The sequence below is a fragment of the Falco rusticolus genome, chromosome 2 (assembly GCF_015220075.1).
Source record: "Falco rusticolus isolate bFalRus1 chromosome 2, bFalRus1.pri, whole genome shotgun sequence".
Lineage (NCBI taxonomy): Eukaryota > Metazoa > Chordata > Aves > Falconiformes > Falconidae > Falco > Falco rusticolus.
In genome coordinates this window covers 14,763,089-14,788,406 of record NC_051188.1, presented here as the reverse complement: position 1 = coordinate 14,788,406, position 25,318 = coordinate 14,763,089, and the positions used below count along the sequence as shown (strand labels likewise).

At 35.7% G+C, this 25,318-nt stretch overlaps 1 protein-coding gene across 2 annotated transcripts in view; it reads left to right on the top strand.

The window, feature by feature from the left end:
• PGR (progesterone receptor) overlaps positions 1-22,756 on the top strand; it is a 37,738-nt gene extending 14,982 nt beyond the window's left edge. Inside the window, exons 3-8 of one of the 2 annotated variants that reach the window (XM_037377790.1) lie at positions 2,291-2,407; positions 7,995-8,297; positions 9,734-9,878; positions 13,277-13,407; positions 18,487-18,644; positions 20,752-22,756. In XM_037377790.1, the coding sequence (XP_037233687.1) occupies positions 2,291-2,407; positions 7,995-8,297; positions 9,734-9,878; positions 13,277-13,407; positions 18,487-18,644; positions 20,752-20,907 (1,010 nt within the window). In that variant the 3' untranslated portion in view covers positions 20,908-22,756. Of the gene's footprint in view, positions 1-2,290; positions 2,408-7,994; positions 8,298-9,733; positions 9,879-13,276; positions 13,408-14,897; positions 14,974-18,486; positions 18,645-20,751 lie in introns of those variants that run through there. The other variant, XM_037377791.1, reaches the window with a different exon arrangement.
• Positions 22,757-25,318: the final 2,562 nt, after the last annotated feature.

Here is a 25,318-nt window from a genome sequence, read left to right as displayed (position 1 = left end):
GCATTGGCTTTGGTAAGTATTTTTCTGTCATTATAGGGGGAAAAGTGCAACTTGAATGCCTGTGAGCAGTTTGTGAGCATTTACTCCATAACGTACCTTTCTTGGTCTTGCATTGGACATGGGCTATATGGACTCAGACCATGGTGTATAGACTCAAAGGATTTCCTAGAAAAGAGGTTCAGAAGAGATATGTTTCAGGGGACAAAGAAAACCCCCAAAACCAAGACACCCACAAATAAAACTTAATCTGTGCTTGAGTGTACCTTTGTAAATTAACTGTACATTAAAGCATCAGAATGCCACAGTGTAGAGACAATCTGATGCTTTATAGATTCATAGATTTTAGTTAAGCTAACAGAGTTTTAAAACTGTTGCTTATCAAAAGACTTAATGCTTTTGTAGCTAATAAAGGCAAAGCAAGATGAGGAAAAAATGCAAATAATCCCAAGGAAGATGTGTTCAAAATAAGTGTTTTCCTTCCTGGTCAGCTGCAAAAAGGAAGACAGATTTTCATTCATTCAGTTACTTTTGGTAATGTTTCCTTTAAGAAGGAATCCAGCTTTAGAATTAATGGGAGAAAGTAAATGAGAATTTCTTCTGATTGACTGCATTACTAAATACTTGTAAAATGCCAGGCAATGTGTGAGGCAACTGTTGTTATTCACCTTTTATTTACCGTTTATTTGTTTTCTAAAAAAACAAAAACAAAACCCAACAAAAACAAACAAACAAAAACTTATAAAAATGAATTTCAGGCAGGCAGGTTTCTTTCACTAAGCCCAAATAAGATGTTCTTAAAAGTATGGCTAAGAAGTAAATCAATTATCTAAAGAAATGTTAGCACAGAAACAAATCCATTGTTTCACATGGTTTAGCACTAGCTCTTTTCTTTTGTTAGTATAGGATGTTCTTTCTTCTGTATTTTCATCTGAGGATTCATTTTCAGTTTGGCTTTCTTCTGTGGAGAAAAGTTATCGGCAAACAGTTGCTCGTTTTACCATGTGCAGAGAAAGGACAGAATAGGATTATAAAGAAAGCTGAATAACAGCATCCGAGTTGAATAATCAACTGAGATCTGTTAGCTACTGGTGGCATCAGATGGCTGAGTCAGAGTGATACTGATCTAGAAATTGCTGAAAATTTAAAAGGTTTGCTATTGATGATATTTAGAGATCCACATCTACAATATGCCATGAAGTATCTGTGATATTAGCACTTCTGTAGTTTGTCCATACTTTTTTGATCCATTTTGTTGCTCTCAAACACTTTTTTTCTGTTTTTTTTTCATGCTTTCATGCTAGGTACTGGTAAGAAATTGAAAATACAGAAGTGAGTAGAGGATGATGTGCACAAACAGGCACATCTTAAAAGTAAAACCTTATACTATAAACCTGGGCTTAATTTGAAAGGATTACCTTTGCTTAGCAGAAAATTAGCTTTGCCTTTTTCTTACTTATGTACTTAGCTTTGTTTACTTTTCAAAATTAAAATAATTTGTGGAAATTATAATATTATACTAAAGCAAAAAAATATACTTTTTTCATTCTCTTCAAGTGAAATTTGGAAGTATCATTGAAGTTTGTGGTCAAAAGAATGTCAGGTTATCAGCTGAATTTAATTTTTTGCTCTGCAGGAAGCTAATTTCATTTAAAAAGATTCCATGTTAATACAGTAATGACAGGCTTTTCCTGAGTTGTTCAGAATTAAACAATAAACTAAGAGCTAACTAAATCAAACAGTTACAGCCACTTTTGATTTGTCCTTTTTTGGCTGTGTTGGCTGCATCTGTTCAGCTGGTATTTCAGCAGGTCTAGTGCAAAACTGCTTCTCCATCAGAGGTAATTTACTCTGCTTAAAGGGCTCTTTTTTGCACTGCCCCAACTTTTTCATTCAGTTTTCTGTCAGAAACTCCACATCAATCCAAGCAAAATTTACTTAAGTTTTTTCAAATTAGGAACAATAACTTAAAAGAAAAATAAGTTTGAAAGAAATTAATGGGTTTGTCCTCATGCCTGATTTACTTAAGTAATAGTACAATGATTTAAGCAGTTCATGTCTGCTAATTATTTTTTAATTTTGTAGATGGGGTTTTTCACTCTTAAACAGGCCAAATAAATTATTTAAATAGTAACACATCATTATTTGAAAGTTAGCATAAAATGAAGGAGTCCTTTAATGGTTCAAGTATATCTTTTTTTTAATCCTCTGTTATTTCTGGAACATTTATACATATAAATAATTTTGTCATGTTAGTTAACATAGTATTAATTGTTTTTTCTCTTGCCTACAGGACAGCACAACTATTTATGTGCTGGAAGAAATGACTGTATAGTCGATAAAATCCGTAGGAAGAACTGTCCAGCATGTCGCTTAAGGAAGTGCTGCCAAGCCGGTATGGTCCTGGGAGGTGAGCTGCTTTTCAAATCTGATTCAGAAAAACAGGCAGTCAAGAACAGTACCTTCAGTCTGTTAAGTTTAAACATTACTTCGATACTGTAAAGGAAGGAACCCCATTAAAGTATTATCTTTGGAAGAATTACCTGATGTTTTAAAATTCCTTATAATTTTTCTTTAATGACTCCGGAAATCCTGAAACAAAAATACCTTTCTGCAGGAATCTGTCTCTTCTACTGTGTACCTTTCTACTAATTTTCTAGCAAGGACAGGAATTGTGTGTTTGGTGTGTATTAATACCTTTGGATCAGAAAATTTGATTTAGGTAAAAAACAAGCAAATTGAGATTGATACTAAAATCAGGAATCAGTACTACCCCCTTCCCTTTTCTGTTGTGCTCTCCATAATTGCTTTGAGTATATGTCAACAAAATCAGTCCTTCTGTTCCACCAAAGAGGGCCAGGCGGTGGTTGCACCAGCACTACAGACTTTGCATGCTAGATGCTGGGAAATCCCCTTTGCATTAGTTCTTGCCATAACAGATTTACTTTTTTATGTAATATTAATCAAAATTGAGCACTATGTCTTTGAAAACTACAGGGAGAAAATGGAGTAGGATCGAGTTGTCACGTGACAAGTTTTGGTGTGCTAACATGCAGGAATGCATATTTTTCCTGTATTTTTTTCATCTTTTTGTATTAAAACTTTAGCTATATAGAGTTTTTGATCAACACAAAGCTTGAAAATACATGGCTAAGACTATAAGAAAGTGGCTACAAAAAGATGGTAGAAAGAATGTGTTCTCAAAGGGAATTAAAAAAAATATGCACAAACCCCTGGTGGTTCTCATTTATTTTAGTGCATCAAACATTCCTCTCTCTCTGCACTTTATGTTAGATTTTTATCCCTGAAGGAAGAACTGGCATTATATACTGTGTGTAATGTCATTATCTTTCTAGTCTGTGTTCATTCATAACCAGCCAGGACTGTGGTATATCTAGTTTTTTCTCAGCTGCATCAGGTTGAGTGTAGTATTTCAGGCATTCTTGGTGATGTCAACAGTTCTGGGGGGATTAGGAAGCTAATTATTCTACTCAGGTTGAAATGAAATGCTTAATACTAAAAGGAGAAGAAAAGACAAATGTAGGCCAAAAAATGAGAAAAACTGGAATGAGATTATATTATTTGTAAATGATGATTTAAAATTCAAAACAACAAATAATCTCAAGATAGACTGTTTAACCATAGTGCTCTTTCTGCTCTTACTGCCATCTTTCTTATTTTTATTCTTCCACCATTTCTTATGTATGTATATTTCTTCTTTATTCTATCACATGAGCAATATTTCCCACCCATGACTTGCCATGCTGATCAAAGCAGTATGTATTGTGTATGGGGTACTGCTGGGCTTACATGATTTTTCACAAGGACATAAGTTTCCATAAGCAAATTTCCAATTCATGGAACAAATTACATACTTAGATACATCCTTGAGTATTTTAAACAAATCAGAATCATCAATACTTCAAGTCTTGTCTTGTGTTTACAGCCTATTATACTGCAAGGTTTTTTGTGCATTTCTGATGTCAGCCGTTCAGAACTTATTTAGATACATTTTTGCTCTTTTACTCCTGCTACTTGGTTTTTTAATGCTAGCCTTCAATTACTAGATGCAGACCTCCAATAGTGTTTAATCAAGGTGAGAAAGATTAAGATTTTACAGGATGTTACCTGTAAGATTCTTAAGATTCTAACTGCACTAATTAAGTTAAACTTACTGCTGGGAGAAGTATGCTTATCTTCCACTGGATGTTACTGAGTGGCAACCATCTAGATACAAAATAATACTACATTACATTGACAGCAGTTCTACTTTCTGATGCTAATTTCAAAGCAATTAAATGAACCTGAATTGTTCTAAAACAAATTCTAGTCACTTGTAAGTAAGTTATAGAATAGTAACAAATAGCTTTAGTAGTCCATTTCACTATATGGACTGTTTCTTCTTTCTTAATTTATAGAAGCGAAGTGTCAATGAAAACAAGTTTCCTAATTCCTTAATTGTCATTCTTTGAGGAAACGATAATTGTGTCTGAGTTTTACAATCTCGTAACTGGCCACATTAATTTATCCCTTTTCTAGTCTGATAGGATAGCAGGTAGCTGGGCCAGGTAATTTTCCAGGTAATATTTTCTGAGGTAGCATCAAAGGGTTTATTAAGATCAAGACGTATTACTTTACTGCTTTGTTCCTTTATTTTGTATACACCTTCCTAAGGCGTACACAGCTTGTTCTCCTGCACAAAATGCAAGAGCATAGTGACCTAAAATTCAGAGCCATAATGTTCTGTCAGGAATAATAAATGATTGATATTATTCACCTCATTACAGGGTATGGGGAAGGATAGTGAGATGTTAGACTTTCACTAGAAACCCAGCCGTTTTAATATGAAATGACTACCATCAGTAATGTCTGATTTGCCTGGTTCTGTATGCCTAGTTAAAAGAATATTAAAATACAGAATTAAGTATTAAGGGAAAAATCGTAATATATTTGATGAGGAGATTAAGTACCTTTTATTTTTTAAATTTCTTTGTTTTCTAGGTATGTGTAGTACACAAACACTATGCATACTACTTGTAGTAATCAAGGGTAAGGGAACTAACTGTGAGTACTAAGAAACTGCTTGAGTCATTGGCTATCTAAAACAAATGTTACAAAGGTGTGCCGTCCAAATAAGCACAGACAGGTTTTAGTATTAAGATGAATGGTTGCCAGAGTGGATTAGTATTCTTTACACGTTATAGGACTAAGTGGAGACAATTGTTTGTCTTACAGCAGGGACTTACCTGGATATTTTTGTAGGCAGCAATTGAATAACTAAGCTATTGCCAAATCTCTGTGTTTTCCTTATGTCCTTAAGAGTTTGCATTAATTTTACATGGTCTTCTTGTGGTAGATGTGAAAGTTTACTGTGAGTTATTAGTCGTCACCTCTCCAGTAGATGGGTAACAAGTGGAGTTGCTTTATTGGTGGCTGTTAAGCAACATAATTAGAAATAAACACATAAGCAATTCTGCAAACCAGTGTGACATTAATTCTGATACATTTAATCACTTGGAAACATGGGTACTTATTAACTACTAACATTTCCATGTGATAAGTGCTCTGTTTAGTTTCTTTCTTTACTTGTCCTCTGAACTGTAAAAGTATCTGAAGCCATTATTTCAGAAAAATACCTGAAATCATTATTTATGAGCTATCAAATGCATTGTTCCTTCTGTTTTCCTTCATGCCTGAACAACAGTTAGTGAGAAATTCCCAGCATGTTTAGGACTATGTATAGCTTTGTTATGATAGAAATTGGCCCTTGGTCTCTTGTCATAATATATTGTCTATTCTTCGGGGGCTCTGTGTGTGTGTGTGTGTGTGTGTGTGTTCAGCAGTAACAGAAGGTGTAAGTTTGTGTTTGGTTCTTTACTAAGTCACTACTTAGAAATATTTATATTCTTACCACAAGTGATAAAATGAGCATAAGGTTGTTGGGGCATTTGATGGTAATTAAACTCCCAAAGAAGTTAGTGGGAATATGATCCCTGATTTCACTGGATGGTAAGTGTTACTGAAGAGCCCATCACTCATATTTATACTATCAGTAAAGTGTGTTTCTTGAAATTTTGTTCAGTATATTCCTTTTGGATTTTAAATACTGTTTTATTTAAAACTAAGTCTTACACTGTCGTGTGCAACTTTTTTGTATGTGAAATGCATGAATATGCTTATATGTGGTGGGATAACAAAAAATTATTTTTTTAAAAAAGCTGATTTCGGCTTTTTAGATTGTGTTCATCTTCTATGATACAGGAGCACCTGAAAAAAATTGAATAGATAAGTTCCTAAGTAAAGCCATTTTTATTGAACCTTTCTGGTTTACTGTGTAGTTTGGAAGACCGGGACTTTCCAAGAAGGAAAATAATAATGAGTCTGACTGTGCTACCATATCTCTATTCCTTCCAGAAATAGTTGAAAATGGATTCAGAGCATGTGCAGGAGTTTAGGTGTGCTTCCCTACTCCTGTGTCCTAGGGCCTCTTTGCTGCACTAGTTAGGTTCTGAGAGTGCAGCACTACTTTTAACTAAAAAGGAAGGCAGTAAGAGATGGAGAAGTCTGTCACCTTCTTCAGGATGTGATGAGTTTCCTTGTCTAATCTTTCACTTGTAAATAAAGTGCCATTTTTCCAAAGACAATCTGCATATTGCCATTTTATAATGCAGTTTCTCAGTGGTTCAGCAGTTTGATAGGCATGGATTTTCTTTTCATTCAGTGAAATTTCATTTTTATACTTGTGCAGCACCTCAACAAGTAAAAATATCCATGTGGATTCTGGGTGTTTTTTGTAGCACAACCTTCTTCCTTATTATTTTCTTCAAGGTTGAGACATGTTTTATTTTGCTTTGTTAGCAGAATGATTTACCTTTTTTTTTTTGTTTGTTTTGTTTTTCCATCATGCTGCATCTCTCTTACTGTCCCACCATCATCTAAATCACACCATAAGTATCTTTACTGCATTTTTTTTATCCTTTTTTTTTTTCACTAAGCCAAACTTGTTGTGCAGAACTAATGATCTAGTAGGGTTTTCATCACCTTTCAGTACCTATTTAAGGGAAATATATTCCATGCAGCCACCTCTACATGGATTTGTCTTTTTATTGAAACTTGTGTATATGCTAATATGTTACTGAGGGTTATTGTCTTTGAACCCTTCAAGGTTTGATTTTCTGTGTCTCTATGGTGCACTGCCAGACTGTTTCCATGAAAGAAATTTGAAGAGTTGCTAGTTAGAACTCTATTATTTCTATAGCCATACGAGATGTAGTATCTGTGTTTATTTTAGGAAGGCAGTTCAGCTATTTATATTTTTTTGTCAATGTTTTTCAAACCACTGCGGTATGGAAATAAGAATTGCAAATACTGAGAAAGAGAAATTACTGTTAGAAAGTAAAGAGTTCTGTAAGTGTTGGCATATGGTTTTACAGTACGTGTTGGAATTTCACTCATCCCCTGAATTCTGTTTTCTTTCTGGTAAACAGGAGGAAAATATTACATTACAGATCATCAAACTGAAATTTAGCTATGAGACTGAAATGCTTTTATGGAACTGGAGTAATCGGATTTCTATGTGTAGTAATTAATTCTAGATTTTTTGTTTCTGAATACTAGGGAGAAAGAAGAAACAGTATCCTTAATTAACATTGAATAGAAACTGAATTGTAGAGCCAGTTGGCTCAGCTGTCAGCATATGATAGAGCAGTGGGAACTGAACCAGAAAACACTTTATGAGGTCACTGTAACCTAGAATTCATGGCAATAATTTTAATGGGTGTGTGCTGTTCATCTCTTAGTGAAGAGAGAAGGATATGGAGGGAGAAACTTTTTCAGAATTTTCCGTGATTATTTCTTAATTATATAAATAGTCAAAAAATAGAAAACTTATTCCAAAGACAGTTCTAGTTTCCTTGTATAGATGAAAAATGTAATTCAGCTACTGGAAAATATTGTTTCTGGTTAATTCTTAACAGATCAACAATTTTGTTTTTCAGGTCGAAAATTAAAAAAGCTTAACAAAATTAAGGTTGTGAGAACATTAGATGTCGCACTCCAGCAGCCCGCAGCCCTTCAAGATGAAGGCCAGACTCTAACCCAAAGGCTGTCCTTTTCTCCAAATCAAGAAATACAGTTTGTTCCCCCAATGATCAGTGTTCTACGAGGCATTGAGCCAGAAGTTGTCTATGCTGGTTATGACAATACAAAGCCCGAAACACCAAGTTCCTTGCTGACCAGTCTAAATCATCTTTGTGAGAGGCAACTTCTTTGTGTAGTCAAATGGTCTAAATTGCTACCAGGTAATAGCACTCCTTATATATGGTGAATTCTAGTTAAACAAATATGTCATATGATGAGCAGTCAAAAAAGAATATTGCCGTCTGCCTGTTAATTAATTCTTAACAAATTCTAAAACAATTAAGCTTCCACTTAATCAGATAAATTATCTTACCAAAGACGTTTTAACAGGGGGGCACTTGTGAAGGAATGCATCTAAATATTTAGACTCACTCCAAATTATGACAGAAGCCCGGAGAGTTTTTGTATGTGATGGTTATAGCAACCTTTCTACCCCAACCCCTCCTACTCTATTATTCATTCTTTTGGTATAAAAATATGTTTATATGTCTGCATATTCCTTACTCTTAATCTTATTAAAATGAATTTTTGAACAGAGAAAAAAATGCAGTAGATATTACCAGTTAGGACTAAGCAGCTCTACAAGTAGACTGGCTGTGAGAAGTAATTGAACATATGAAGAGCCAAGACTGGATTGCAAAAAAACCCAAAAATAATAATTAAAAAAAGTCCATGTTAGGTGTGTATGTTATGTGACCATACATCTGCTGTATGGTCCTAGATATCTGATCCTGGGCTATATAAAAATCAATATATTTAGCAGAAGGTCTGGAAAAAGGGATTTCACGTGAGTTCAATTTGACACTTCGCTGCTGCAGGAAAGGGTAGTCCCTATCAGTGCTCTTCACCATTGCTGGTTGTGCTTATTAGACCTCTTGGTTGACCTGATTCATCTCATTAAGTGAGAAGAAAACAAACCTTTTTTTTTTTACTCTCTGTAGTTTTCTGATGGCTTCATGAGCTGAACCAGTTCACTGAGGGGTAGCATGAATGCCAGAGCTTGCTTGAAGGAGGTAACAGGACCAGGTAATGAAGAACAGGACCACTGCTTTCAGTGGCAGGAAGCTGTTAGATTGACACAGATCATTCATAGAAATCCTTAAAGCTGTCAAAGATTGGAAGTTATCAAAAGCAAATAGATGACTGAATATGCTTCTGTTTAGTTAAATGCAAGAAAGTTATTCATATGTGGATGCTTATTGTGTTACAACTGTATCTCTTGTTAAGAACACTGAAATCCAAGCTATCTATATTAAATAAGAGTTGGTTACAGTTGTCATGCTACAAACTCTCATATATTTACCAAAGGTGAAGGAAGTGCATTTCTATTCCCTAATATAGTCACTTTTGACTGCTAAAGTTAATTTTGCTTTGATCAGTTCAAAATACTGGATCAGAACAAAAAAACCAAGAGGTAAGCTATCAATGTGAGATAGCCAGTTATTATACAAGCTTCACAGACTTCTGAGAGCTACATCCCCAAAAGCACTTGTCTTTATAGGTGTTCTCAGTTTTGTAGCTCAAAGTTGTCATCCCAGAAAACCTGTTCAGCCAGTGTCTAAGTAAGAATTATAAAGTATTCTAATTTCTTTTCCAGGATTTCGGAATTTACATATTGATGATCAGATAACCCTCATCCAGTATTCCTGGATGAGTCTAATGGTTTTTGCAATGGGATGGAGATCATACAAACATGTCAGTGGTCAGATGTTATATTTTGCACCAGATCTGATTTTAAATGAGTAAGTAGACTCCGCTGTTTGCATAATATGAATGACATTTTTAGCTTAATTGTGTAAATGAGAATGTGACTTCATTGAGGCCAAGATTTCATTCATTACTTGTTCTGTTTCAAAATTAACAGCAAAGTACTCTGATCATATTAAAGCTTAGTAACTTTGGAAAGAGTTTTGTGGGAGTCCTAAATATTCTGTTGATATGGCCGAACAAAAGGAGTTAAAATAATATTTTAATTATCTAAGAGAAAAATAATAAAAAAATATGCTGTCAGGAGATTTACTTGAATTCATCTGAGTAAGACATGAGTTAATGTTTAATAAATAGAACTACATGGGATTTTTTTAGGTTACTGGGTGGCTTTTGCAAACAGTTTGTATATAGTTTAAATACTTCATTTTGATACATTCTGATAAAACTGCTTCTCTAAAGTACATTTCTTGTTAGAAAATTGTAATAATTTAGCAAGGAATTTTAGTATCAAGGATAAAATATGTGAGATGGCACTTTTCTGGCTTGGGGGGGGGCAGGGATTGTTGGCTTAGATTTTCCTTCACTGTGCTGATCAGTTCAGAAAATCTTCATTTTAGTAGTTTTCAGTTATTGTCAAATAATGCAAACTAATACTGTCAAAGCTGTAATTTTAGATATTTTAGTTATAGTACTTGGGAGGTTTCCAGGAACAGTAAAATGTGATTTAAGCTCCCTATTTTTTTTTCCTTAATGCGTTTTTCTTAGTTATTTTTTCTTAAAATCCTAAAAGAGCTACTATGAAATGAGATGAAAGTTAAACAAGTTTTTGTGTAAGACATACCTGTTTAAGCATTAAAAGGTGGATTTGCAGAAGATTTGGGCACCAGAATGTAAAATCTGTGAACATGTAAGTTCTTGACAGTGAGGGTTTTTTATAGAAAATATTCAGTGGAGCAGGCCCCATAGCTCCTGGATTTTTCTGTTCCAGATGACTGTAAATTACTGTTATGATACAGAGTAATGAATTCTTTCCTCTCCCACGTGAATTAATTAATGCTGTACAAATTGAAATAATTTGAAGGGATGGGATTGAGATAATTTTCTGACTGTATTCTGTCCCAGCGTAGTCTATGAGATATCTCATGGTTACATTCAGAGGAAACACCGGGTGTCCGTCTTTAGGCAGTAACGTTAGGGCTTGGGGCATTACTCTGCCTGTGGTCCACTGCTGCCACCTTGTGAAGAAGGCTAAGTACTTTCTTCCAGAATAGGGTTGAGATTTATGAACCCTGATTATAAACCCTCAGAGACAGCTTCTTATTTGCAGCTCAAGACCATCTACATTGAACGGGAGGCGGACTGGTAACATACCCTTCTCTTGGTTGTAGAGCATCTTGTCAGGGTCATATTAAAAATGTTGTAAACAGAGTTAGACATGAAGAGTAACTGGCACGCAACCGTATTTATGGGGAAATAAATTAGCTTTTAGATCAGTAAAATGTAAGCAACTTTCTTGTCTATGGTGTTGTCTAAGATTGTACTTTCATGATCACTTTAAGATCATTTTAAGATTGTGCTAGGATCACTCTAAGCGAAGGTGACTGCCAAAAAAAAGGTAGCTCCACCTGGCTCTCTGCCCTGGTCATGTGTCCCCATGATTTTGCTTAAGCTGGATTGAATACTATCTGGCTGCACTGTCAAACAGCTAAGGAAATTATATACTTGCGAAATACACTAGAAAAAGCCATTAATTAGCAGGTGGAGGTGATCCCTGAGCTGACTTCCCATGTGGGAGTGCAGGCGCTAATGCCAGGTTAGCAGGAGCATACACCTAGAGGTGGAAAGAGATAATGGAAATTCCTTCTGCAGAGGCAACACACGCTTGAGTTGTTTGAAAATGACCCTGAAACCACAATCCAAAGGTTGTTTCACAGCTACTCTGTCATTTAGGAAACTGAGTTGTGGTGCTCCCGGGGAATGACGTGTTTGGTCAATTTCAGACAAAGAAAGCCAGGAATATGAGTTTAACAAAGATTTCATGAATTAGTATTAAACCCCTGCAAAGTTTTACTGTTGCTCACACTTTGCAGTGTTTGAAAACATGACTAAACCCAGCATTTAAGCATACCTTGAAAGCTGCTATCACTCTTCATTAGGAACAGACTATCAGAAAGGAGTAGGTAAGGAGATTTAAAGTAGATCTAGAAGTAACCAGTCCATTTAGATCTAACAGATGAAATTTCTAGAAGTCATTTAAGAGCTGTTACAGGATATCATATGTTGAACAAAGCTGAAATAATTTTCCTTTAAGCTAACAGTAACACTTTAAATAACAACAACAACAACAACAAAACAAAACCAAAAAAACCCACCACAAACCACCAACCCTCGGTGCATTGAGAAAAGTCTCTCTTTTTTTCATGGAAAATATCTCCTGTTTTCATTGTTGATGGTACTATCTGCAATCAGGTTAAAATGCTGATCTGAATTTTATAGGGGGTGGGAGGGCAAAATTTAATCTTGTTATCATTGTTTTATCCAATTCATCTGGATTTAGCTGCAACTTTGTGAAATTAGCCCAAGTTAATGGATCTTCAGGTTAATGTATAATGAATTCAGTCAAAATTACAGGCTTTGTAATGCTAGTGTTGCAGTCATTTCAGTTGAAAACTGCCTTCCCAGTAACTATGTACAATAACATATACCCAGTATATAAAAATCTCAAAGAGAAAAGTAAAATTGGAGTGCTGCAAAAACCGGAACGGTTTTGTGTATTTCCTTGTGTGATATGTCCTGTTTACTTCTGCAGGAGTTTAAATAATGCTGTAATAATGTCTTAAGTTTACTTTAAAACTTTTTGTATATATTTACATGTAACATTATATACTGTTTCTTTAATGGCATAAAATGCTACAAAATATCTGTTAGCAGTGTTAGACTTGCAACAAAGTATTTTGATGTAGACATTTCTGCAAAACCTAAAAGCAAGTTTTCTATAAACTTCCAGGTTTATCTTCAATTTTACACTTTGAAATACTTTCAGAGAATGTAAAAATCTGTCAACATCTGAAAGAAAAAAAAAAGTACTTCACAATAATCGTATGGGTGTTTTTAATCAATAAAAGAAAATCTTTTTTGGTGGTTAGCATTCAGCTTTGATAGTCTCCAAGGTGGTGTTTTTTTTCTGGGCAGCAGTAACAGATTAAACATCCAAAATAATAGTGCATTCATTATGAGTAAAAAAATAGTGTAGGTACAAAAAAGTCAGAAAATTATTTATTTTTATAACCTCTTTCTTTAAGTTCTGTAATGTGGTAATTAAACTGCTAACAAGGCACTTCCTTCAAACAATTAGTACTGGAGCCATTATTTTTCTTTATTTTCATGGGTTTTTAAATTATTGGTTTTTTTTACCTTTTCTGGGTGTAAGACAGAGGATGAAAGAATCGTCGTTCTATTCCCTGTGTCTATCCATGTGGCAACTCCCACAGGAATTTGTCAGACTTCAAGTTAGTCAAGAAGAGTTCCTATGTATGAAAGCACTGTTACTTCTCAACACAAGTAGGTTCTTTTTATTTCTTTGTAACATATCAGTAGTAATTTTAACTTGACAATTGCTAAGCTATCTGGCTTAATAAATGGAAACTTCTTTAGGAGGAATGTTGGTATTCCAAGAACTAAAAATATTTTTTCTAGTGTTTATAAGGAACAAGTAATTTCTGATTCACTAATGGTTTTGTTCTGCATAAAGGCACTGAGCAAATGTTGGATCCTTTTAGGTGTATAGCTGTACTGTATTACACATTTTCAAATTAAGTGCACAGTATTTCTGCCTGGAAGCCCTTCAGCTTAAATGGCTCTACACAGGTTAAAAAAAACCTCACAAGCATTAGGAATGTATTAAAAATATTTAATAAATTGTCTGGACTGAGGGCTTTATCTTGGCCAAGAACATAAAGCATGCTTATTCAAAAAAATTAGAGGTGGACATGACAAACTATACTGACATTTATTTAACTTCTTGTCATTATAAACAGATCAGTTTTAGCATAGATATAAACAAATGGAAATGTTATTCTTTGGTTTGTTTCTCTAGGATAAAATGTGTGATCACTTTTAGTCATACACATCTTTAAAGAATCCAGCATACAGCTGTGTTCCACTTCAAATGGGAAATGTGGTAGCTGATGAAGTTATCTTCCAAAACCTTTTCTAAAAGACTAAAAAGTACATCTGCTGAGGCCATAATTGTTAGCTATGAATCCCCAAATAGAAAGTCCTAAAATTGTACAGGTGCTATTAGAAATGAGAATAAGCACTTTGAGAAATATAATTGGAAGAATATTGAAGTTTGGTTCTCTATACAGAGAGTTGGAGGAGGGATATGCACGTCCTGCATAACCTGCTTGTTGGTTGTATAAAGTTTTAGTAAAAGATAAGGAATTAAAGTTTATTTCTTCTTAAGCTGTACTTGGCTGGTTTTTGCATAAGTTCATGCTTAAAAAAACTTTGGTCTTAGCAGAGCATAAGAAGTAAAAATTAAATTTAGCTCATATGAACATAATTACTAAAATAATAGCAAAACACCATGCACTCTACTAAAGCAATAAAAATGAGGGTAAAAATCCCTCTCTGATATAACTCCAGTTGCTTTGTTGGAATCTGAATGTATTCCTGTTTTAAATATTTTTCACATTGTTTGCATCACCAATTAACTCCCTTGTCTATCTTCTGAACCTTAGAGGGAAGTTTGAAATTTCAGCAAAACTTAGATAAATTTGTGATATTATAGCTATCCATTTCTGTCCCAGAAAGTTCAAATCAAATTCAAATAAACATTACAGTGGTCCAATCCCTGTCATTTACTAGTGCGTAATTTTAAGTGTTCATCAAAATTTATTCATCATTCTTTATGAAATAAATTGTGCTCAGAAGTTCATTTTTAGGATGATATGTTTGTATATATTCAAGAAATGAGTTTAAAAGAAAGTATTTCTACCTGTGCTGATGAGTTTTGCTTTTTGATCTTTCCCGCACTTATTGTCTTATAGGAAAAAACAATTTGTCAGATCTTTGGGAAAAGGAACACACCTAACCGTTGTTGCTGAGACATTTAGTAAACGTTTGGTACTGTATAAATATAATTCCACAACACTGTTTTCAGAAAAATATATATAACGTCATTGTTGCTATAAAGTGTTTTTTAAGACTACTTTTATTTTAGTCATGGTATTCATCTTAATCCTCTTCAATGTGAAAGTATGGCCATTTCAAGCTTTCATATACTAATAGTAAATCAAGTCTGAACTTTTAGTCTCATCTGTCTCCTCTTTGATTTATTATTTAGATTAACGGGTTTTTACTTTTAATATAATTTTGAAGAAACAGTAATTTGTATTAAACATAACTAAATGTTAGTCGTGATACATTTCTAATTATGAATCACCCCCCCACTCTAAGTATTCACATTATTATTTTTTTTTACAGTTTTTCCATTGAATTTCCCTTGGTTCCCTTAGACATTTTCTTGATACTGTACTTATGACAGTTCCAAAGCTGTCATGAAAGCAGAATTAGTCTTTGCAAAAAGTGGACCAACATTTTTATTTTTTACAATTGTTTCCATTTTACAGGTCCTTATTTAATATATGTAACATACTGTGTTGTGTAGTAGAGCCCCATAAGTTCTAAACAGCGCTCCATCTTGCAGAGGCAACATACATCTAGAAACTAATAGTATGAATAGTTCAGAAAGACTTACGATTTAAGAAAGTAGAGCTATTCCAAAAAGAGAGAAATAAGCATATCGCATGTTCAGTTCTTGCTCTAACAGTTTCCAGACTTTTGATTTAGAGGAATTGCAAAATCTTGTTGCATAAGATTTTGGCTGGGTTCTTGCCATCAAATAAAAGCATCCACATTTTTCACGTCTGTTCAGGGTGAAGGAACATTTGAGCTACCTGTGTTGAAGGTGCATTTGTGAATGTAAGACGTTGTAATTCTTCATTTAAATGAACAGCGTAGTGGAACTTTTTTGTGATTAGATGGGAATGTGACTGGTTTTGTAGAATTCTAGGGTAACAGGTCACTCATTGCTGGAAGAGATCTTTTAACTTAATTCACAAGGGAATGACTTAAGGAAGGAAGGACTTAATTGCTGTTTTAGAGATATGAGTCAAGGATAGCATCCACCTAACCCTAAATTCCATCAAAATGTCACTTTGTATGAAAAACATTTCATAGATACCTGTAAATCTGCTGTTAAGACATATCCAGAACCATCCATGCTTTGAAAATTCAGCTATTTTTTTCCATGACATAACTTTTCGCTGCTGTGAGTATTCCTGCCTGTATTACTCCTAAGCACATTGCATTCCTCACAAACCAGAACTCGTCCCTTCCATTCGGACCCTTGATGTAGATGTGTCAGACACGCTTTCACATACCTCCTTTGTCTGTCTGGACTTGAGAGGCCATACTGAGTCAAAATAAAAACCCACCTCATCCAGCATTTCATCTCCATCAGCTGCCAAAGGAAAGCTAACATGGCATCCCTAAAGGCTGGACTGTTATTAGATACGGTATTACAAATGTACTTTCTGTGGAAGTGGTCACAATTTCTTTTCTCTGGTTTTGTTTGAATTCTGTTTTAGTTAGGTGGCAGACCCTGACTTCCATAGACTAGCTCAGTGCTTAGACACTTGTCTTTAAACTTGCTATTTTCTGTACGCGTGTTTCCCTCCTTCCCCCAGACATTCAGTTGTCTGAGGAGACAATCAATAAACAAGAGACAACCTTGGCAAACTGGATCATTTCCTTTCTTGGGCAGTCTCCTGTTAAATAGGAGGCTTCTGCTTAAGTCGGGTAGAACAGAGATCTGAGCTTCTGCATTGTCAGCGTGCTCTCAGCTGGAGGTGAGGGAATTTTAATTTTAATGTGTTTGCCTGAAGTGTCTCCTTTCCTCTTACATTTTTCTGAGGAACCAGGCAATACTTGACTTAACAGATGTCAGAACAGGGTTTTATAGTTTCTGAATGGAGAGCAGTTTTGCTCTCGGTGCAGGGTTTGCTACTTAATTCTTTTTCAGGGAATAGGTTTAGGTCCGACCCCTGTGCAGCAGTCTCCTTTTTAGGGTGTCTTGTCTTTTAAGAATTCCATTCCTACGTATTGAACAATACAGTGCATTGTACAGAGAGTCAGTACACACATGTATTTATGTTTTAATTCCAGAAAGTGACAAATCATCTGAAAGTCAGGTGTTACCATATTGAATAAGTCAGTGTCATTATGAACCAAGTTTCTTGGGTTTGTAAAGAAAGATTCAAACAAAATCTGTTGTGGCCCAACGTTAGTCATGGTCTGGTACCAGTTTGAAGATGTACTAGATACCTAGATAACTAGCAGGTGGCTTATTTAACTATGTGAGCTAGTCCACATGGCATTCTTTTACAGTCCATGGAGAAAAATAAGCATCTTTACAGCATAATTATTTTTTTTCTAAGGTCACTGCTAAAACTCAATGTGCCTTGTGCCCAAGACTTGCCTGATTTTTCCCGCTAAGACTACAGGTAGCTGTGGTAACTAACCCAGGTGGATATGCCTGTACTGTAAAATGTCTAAAGTTTGGTGAGGGGAAGGATTTACCTCACGCTTATGTCAGAATACAGAATGTTAAATGTGATGTTGCAGTGTGAAATGGCATTGGTAAGGGAGAAGGGAAAAGGGAAGAAATGTAACAGCTTTCAAAACCAGTATTTTTTTAAACAGGACAATGTTTTAAAGTATGATTATTACAGCAAACCAAGGATTTAGGTTTGATTGCCAGATGGGAATATTTTTTTGAGCTTCATTTCTTCAAGTTTCTCATTTCTTGGTTGCCTTTGACAGCATAGGTTATAAGACTTGTTTGTTAACACTCAGCCATGTCAAGGAAATTAGAGTCTAGGGCTTACGCCTGTTCCCTTACAATGCTACCAACACTTGTCACCAGTGATCAAATATGGTCTTATCACTAGCAGTCACTAATAGGCTCATTTCTCAGTGTTCTCTCTGTGTCCTCATTTTGGTCCTGATAGCAGACCATTAAGAGAAGAGTGAGTTCAACCATTTGCTCCTCTCTGCTAATTTCTCTAAAAAGCTGTTCACATTTAAAACTGATAATGCATCTATTCTGTTAAGTGAAAGAGCTCCAAACAGGAAGGTTGAGCCCTGGATGTCATACAGTCTACACTACCTAAGAGTTGTTGGTTCATTCCTTGACTCCATGTTGAAACACTCCAGCTAGATCTTTAACATAAATCTGCTATGAAGAGGGCTGACCCTCAGAAGTGCCAGTCCATAACATCTTTCCTCAAGGACAGGAGTAGTTCTTTTGGCCATCTTCTTTTCAGCAGACAGGTATAGCTGAAGCTTAAGGCTATTTTTAGACATCAGCAGTTAGCAGAATTGACTGATTGTTGCTGGTATATCTAATTTTAACTGTTTCACTGTTTCTGGAGTACCTGTTCAATGGGAAAAATTACCTGGCTTAGAATGATGAATTCCACTGTAAAGTGTGAAATACTAGAACTTGCTCCTGTCTTTGAATTTCTCACATTGCCTTCAGAATAAATTGCAACACAAGCGTTACTTTCTTTTTAGTTCCTTTGGAAGGTCTAAGAAGTCAAAGCCAATTTGATGAGATGAGAACGAGTTACATTAGGGAACTGGTGAAGGCAATTGGTTTGCGCCAGAAAGGAGTTGTGGCCAACTCGCAGCGTTTCTATCAACTTACAAAACTGATGGATTCCATGCATGACGTAAGTTTACTTGTTAATGTATTTTGGGTTTTATGTAAGAAGGGGCTAGTATTTTTAAAAGCAATTTTATAGAAAATGGCAAGTCAGCTTTTCTAAACAACAAAAGAAAAACTCCTACGCTTTCTTTAGTGTGTATATTTGTGTGAATACATAGCTATATATGCAGCATCAATATATATTGTCTGTATTACATGGTGTACAAGATAGAAGTATTTGAGAAACATGCATTTGAAAGCTACCATTTTGTTTCATTATTTCTGTAATTTAATTAGTGCAGTTACAGGTTTTGGTAGGGGGCAGTGCGTATGTGCGTGTGCATGTGTCTACATGTTTATGAAAATATTTAAATAATTCAAAGAATAGGCAAGTCAAGTTGCAGTCAGGCCACAAAGAATTAGAGAAAGACAACCAAGACTGGTTCTGCAATCTTAATTAAACTACTTTTATATGTATATTCTATACCATTTTTTTCGGTGCCTGTCTATATATCTGGGAATTGAATAATCTTTGAGAACTCTAGTGGTGATATCATAGGGATCCATAAGTGTCTCAAAAGATGCAGCTGAATCCTTTCCACATTGCTGAAAGTCCAAGCATGTATCCTGTTGACCTAACATCCATTAAAACTGAGGAATTACATTTCATATAAACCTTTGCTCATTTGAATGTTGTGTAATGGCTTGTGTATCTCTGCAAGAGAGGTAAAAAGCAGAGGTACAGGGCCATACCTGGTGCTTTTAGCAAGTGCTGGGGAAGTGGCACTAAGGCGGTTTAAGAAGAATGCTTTTGAGTTCCGTGTTGGTTGTGAGGAGCTTGCAGGGAGCTCAAGGAAGGACGGGGTCTTTGTGTGCTTGTATTCTGCACTCAGGAAATCTGCATTTTAATTTAATTTTTCATGAATAAGTTAATTTATTAAATCTAAAACCTTTAATGGACACTAATTCCCCCTTCTGATGGGGAAAAAAACCCACCAACCTTTGAGAATCCCATTTATGGGAGTTAAGAGAGGTAACGACTGATAATTATGTGGTTCACCAGGTTGTCTGGAGTCTATTGATCCATAACCTCTCCATGAGTTTCTGCTAGCCACAGAACTCACATTCACCATTTAGCTATTAACGTCATCTCAGATACCAGCAAAAGAAAAATGAGAAGAGTGTGAAAAACATCCTTACAGGTTAAGGTAGACAATAGAAAATTCTGAGGGGAGGACATGGAGCTTAGCTTTAACTGTTTACTGTAGTCAGTTGTCACTTGGGACTGTCAATGCTAAACTTTTGCCTGGAGTTCAGTCAGTTACCTTCTACTTGCAAAAACAAGTCCTGGTCAGTATACTACTCATAGTAGCCCAGTGCTCAAGGAACCTGTTTGGATCAGTCTTGTGTGGGATGAAAGGTCTTCCTGCCCTACCTGGCGTAATAATTTGCAATCTGATTGTCACAGCATCCAGATGAAAACTCTTTGAGTACTGGGCTGCAGAGTCAATCTCTTAAATTCAAATACTTAAAGTAAAACAGCCTTAGTGGTAGTGAGTGAGTGAGGCTTGCTGCAGAATACCCAGTAAAGTGATGGTCAGGGTGGCGTTTGGTCTGTAGAGTATCTTCATTCATGTCCCTATTTCAGCTTGGGCTGGTAAAGTGATGTGAGATATAAGGAAAAGATAGATCATCAGACTGAAGAGACTGCATGTCATCAAAGCCTGGAGTAGGAAAGACTCCCAAGTAAATAGTAATTACTGTCCCTTAAAGCAGTGTCAGAATAGTATCTAGCGAACAAGGCATTGAAGTGTGTTGAATGTGAGAATAAAATGAAAGACTTGTTTATTAATTGCCATTGTTCATGGTGCATGTCATGAGTGAGGATGATACTACTTTATAATATAAGTGAGGCGCTGTTTTTATATGACATACCATTTACCTATATTTATGATTTCTGTCATGGGAGGATATTTTAATAGGGAATGACATGTACCCTTATTGATTCAACAAATGACAGAGGAAGGTATATAATAGTGTCAGCTGATGGATGTATAAGTGATTGACAGCATGTTTATCTGACTGCATTACTGTTAGCCTGATTTATCGTGTTTGTATTTTATTAAATCCAGCTAGTGAAACAGCTCCATCTCTTCTGTCTGAACACATTTCTCCAGTCCCGTGCACTGAGTGTTGAATTCCCTGAGATGATGTCAGAGGTGATTGCTGCTCAGCTACCCAAGATTCTGGCAGGGATGGTGAAACCTCTTCTCTTTCACAAAAAGTGAAATGTCTTTTATCATAGAGGTGATTTCTGGGTCACTTTTTGTTTATTTTGGTCAAGATTTTGCAATGTCAGGACTTCAGTATATTTGTCATACTTACCCTGCCTACTGCTTTATACTTGTAACATACACAAGCCATTTAAGCTTGATGTACATATTGTGAGTTCTTGATTCCTTAACTGCAAAAATCACAACAGTCATAAAAAATGTTTTGTAAACTTGGCTAGGTTGCTTTTTAGTTATGCATAAGAATGACAATGTTCAAAGAACAGTTATACATTTTTCTTACATACTACACGTGCTAAAATTTCTGATACGACGTGGTGTAAACTTTTAACTTTAGTACATTGTGTGCATGGGAACATGTGGGCATGTGTTTGGTACAAGATTTTTGAGGATTTAAAATAAACATTGCCCATGTTTTTTTCACAGGTATTTCACTTTTTATTAACTAATCTGCTTCACAGAAATATCTCTTCAAAGTCAGCTGTCCAGGATTAAGTAGATGTCACTGCAATACCTTCATGAGTAACTGAAGTGCTAGGCACAAAGTATACATTCATACTCTTGTTTGTGCTCATAATGCATTGAAACTCTTGAGTGCAGCATACTGTTTTCTGCACCATTCAGTGCAGCTTTCCTTCAAAAATCAGAAAGCTTAGGAAAATTTCAGTGTCTGTTACACCAGAAGTAATGTGTGTGCAAACCCACTAAGCTTTGGTTTGTATTATTTTCCTTAAAAGTTCTGCACTTATAAAAACTAAATCACTTAGCTATGGTCTTAAATTCATCAGCTTTAAAATTCTGTATTTCAGAAGCTTTAAATAGAGATGTTTTCACTGACTACAGCTCTTAATAATGTTTTGAATTCCAGTGCTGAATACTCAAACAGCCATTAACATCAAATTATAGTGAGATTAAATGCAAGAAGAAATGGAAAATATGACGACAAACATTTTGATACACATCAGGCTCAGTTTAGTACAATCTCAGAACTGCATATTTTATTTTAAAGGCATGCCATTATAATTGGGGTAACTGTAAAAGAGGAATTAGACTAAATTAGCTTTATACATTTGAGAAGAATGTCATGTTTTACTATGAAAATGAATATTTGGCTGAAAAATTATAATGTGGTGTTTGTTCCTTTGATGTGGATATGAAGCAACTCGTGCATTTAAGGCAGAAAATTGTTGATATATTCAAACAACAAAGAAATGGATAAAGCTCCAGAAAAATTTGTGAGTCTATTAAAATATGACAAATTTTGCCAGTCACTGAAAATGATACTTAAATTTTCTAACAATGTAGGAAATGGTGAGTCTTACTAGGGTACTTGCTGGCCATACACTTTTGCTCTTCCCCGTTACATGTTGGATACCTCCGTGGTGTGACAGCATGCTGTTGGGGTATAGTTTGATCTATATAGACATATCCTTGTCAGGTGAACAAAGGCCCATGAGACCTAAGTTCAGTATCTCTGACTAAATCAGGGTGCCCTGGCTAAAAGTGTAAGAGATGTTACTTGTTCATAAAAATTACATCCTGAGTCTTGAAAAAAATGTAGACAACTAACTTTATCATTTCATAAAACCAATGAAGAAGAAGCCACATTATGACTGGGGATAAAGATGTTTCCGAGATTCCCAAAAAACAGTACTAAACCCACTAGAGCTGGTACAAAGATGTGGCCCTGGATAAAATGCTGTAAGCAGACTTTTGTGTTAGTTGACTAGGTTTGTCATTTCTAACTGCCCGGAGACAAGCAATTTGTTTCATATTCATTACAGTCTGACTTTTAACGGTGATCCTTAAAGCAATTATATTTTAATAAATAACACAAAATTCTTCATTTCTACATATTGAAGTTTTCTTTTCTTTATTTTTCTTTGAATTTGCATTCAGTAATTGTGGAGCTTAGGAAAAAAGTCCATCTCAACCATTCCACTTTGTGTAACAACGATATTTTCATGCATTCTTTGGGAATTTTAAGCATTGCCAGATGATTTACCATTGAATAAACAGACTATGTTACTGTTTAGATTAAATTGTTAACAAAAACTTCCCACACTAAAAATTATTCCTCAACACCCTAATTCTGAAATTAGAAAACCAAGCAGGCAGTATGTTTGCCTTAGGAATGCCCCGGATCAGCCAACATCTGCCTTTTACCCACAATCCCTAAAATTTCTTCCAAGTGGCTGCCATGTCACTGTGTCCCATAAATATGGCAGTCTGAAATGCTGTATATTTGTCTCAAAGGCATAATCAAAAAGGAAGAAAAGATGTCTTGGGAATAGATATCAAAGGTTAAAAACAACTTGAAATTGTATTTCCTAAAGATCTCTAACTCACATTAAAAAATTCCCAGAACTTCATGGTCACGATAAATGCACTGCATCAGACAGAACAAGTTTGGCTGAATGTGGCTGCTATATCAATTTGAAAGTCCGGTGTTCATTATGTGATTGTCTGAAGCTTGAAAAATCTGTTTTAACTGGAGCGCTTCCAGCTTCATGCCCGGTTTATAAAATTGCCTTTAGTCTCCATTTTGATACCATCATTTGCTCTGGATTACACAGATGCCATGAACACTGATGAAAACACAAGACTGCTTCCTTCCCTGTAGAAATCTCATGTACTGTGACTTCTTAACACTGCAGCAATGTCCAGAGAGCCATCAGCAAACCAGATTTTTCTTGGAGTTTTTTAGAGAGTACGAGGCTTTTTAGTTGTCTGTGTTTCTCTGCATTAATATTTGTTTAAAGATCAAGGTATTTTTTTGACCTGAGCTTTACAAATAGGTCTAAATAAAATACCTTGTAGTGCTTCTCAGTATATTGAACAAGTTATAATAATGCTGGATCTTCTTATGTTGCATTTTGCACACTAGAAATAAGAGGCTTCAGCGGCTGGACTTTTTTGTTTTCTGACATTTATGATGTGCCTGATTACATTTTGAAGGTATAAGACCTGTTGTACTAAATAGAAAGCTTGCCATCGTCTGCATATTGCAGACAAAAAATTTTGTCTGAACTATCATTAAAAGTTCTTAATCTTAGCTATATAATGCAAGCTATGCCTGAGGCTAAGCCTCTCCTGTTCTGTACAGTTTAGGGATTTTTGATCCAAGGCCTTCTGCCTTGTCTTCTGCCAGTACTTCAGTAAAGCAAACTGACAAACCCATGAAGTCAACCATTTCATTTGAGCTCTACTGTCGTTATTCAGCTTTGTAGAGGCATCACAATTTACAGTTTTAAAAGACTGTTTTGGAGGTTGATGTGCCTGGCTATGGCAGCCCAGCTGTGTTTGGAGAGCTGTGACAACGCAGTGCAGAGAAGAGGAGGCCTCCAGCCCAGGCAAGCTGTCCTGCGCTTTCACAAGAAGTTGCTTTGCAGTTGTACCTGCTGCGCTCAAAGAAATACAAAAGGTGAAACACTTGGCTCATGTTTTCAAAGATCTTAGTTGGATCGAGGGTTTTGGCCGGCGTTTAGGGAAGGGGGGGTGTTGGTTTGTTGATGAAGGGAGATGTAGTCTGAGAAACTTTCAACTGATTTCATGGCACTTTGGAATAGTCCAGTTATATGTGTGCATAATAAACTGAAGCTTAGATAATTTTGAACTCCAGCTGTTCCTTCGGCTGCAATGCAGTTATGTTTTCTTGTGTTACATCTATATAGAGAAGCTGAGAGTTCAGTTTGTATTTCCTGACTTGTCAATGCTTCATTAGTACCTCAGTTTGGTTGCTTTTTTTTTCTTTTACAGTACAGTAATATGTCACTCTCAATTATCTTTATTGGGAAGGTCAGCTGCTTTTCTGTGTTCCTATCTAAAACCAAACACTTGTCTCAGTTGTCAGTGACATACCGGTACATGAACAGTAACATCTGTAGGGATCCTTCCTTCCTGTACTCTCCTACCTGCATAAACTTAAGGTTGGTTTATCCCCAGAGCAGGAGAGAATAGGCCCCCAAGTGCGCATTTCATGCCTTACATGCCGTTTGTGGCACGCTGACCTTTCTTTCCGTCCAAGAAGTCAACTTGCAGCCCCAGAGCCAGCATCTGAAGCCCTCCCAACTTTCCATAGCTCGAAAGCCTGTGTGCACACTGCCAGGCTAGACTGTCAGCTTTGCTGGATTTATTGGTTTGTACCGCTTTGTGTCATGATGACCTGACTTGAACAGAGGGTTTGTTTGTAATTTAGTTCTCTTTTCCCCCTTGGAAGATGAAAAGGAAAAATAGTCATATTTTAGGTGGCTTTTGTTTTAAAATTTATGAGGGTTTGTTGGTGGGGTTTTTTCCAATCAGCACTCTTAACTTATTAGATTGATGTTATTTGCATACTGAATGGTACTGTAGCTTCTCAGATGCTTGGACAGAAACATGCAGTAAAAGGTGGCTGCATGGATAATAA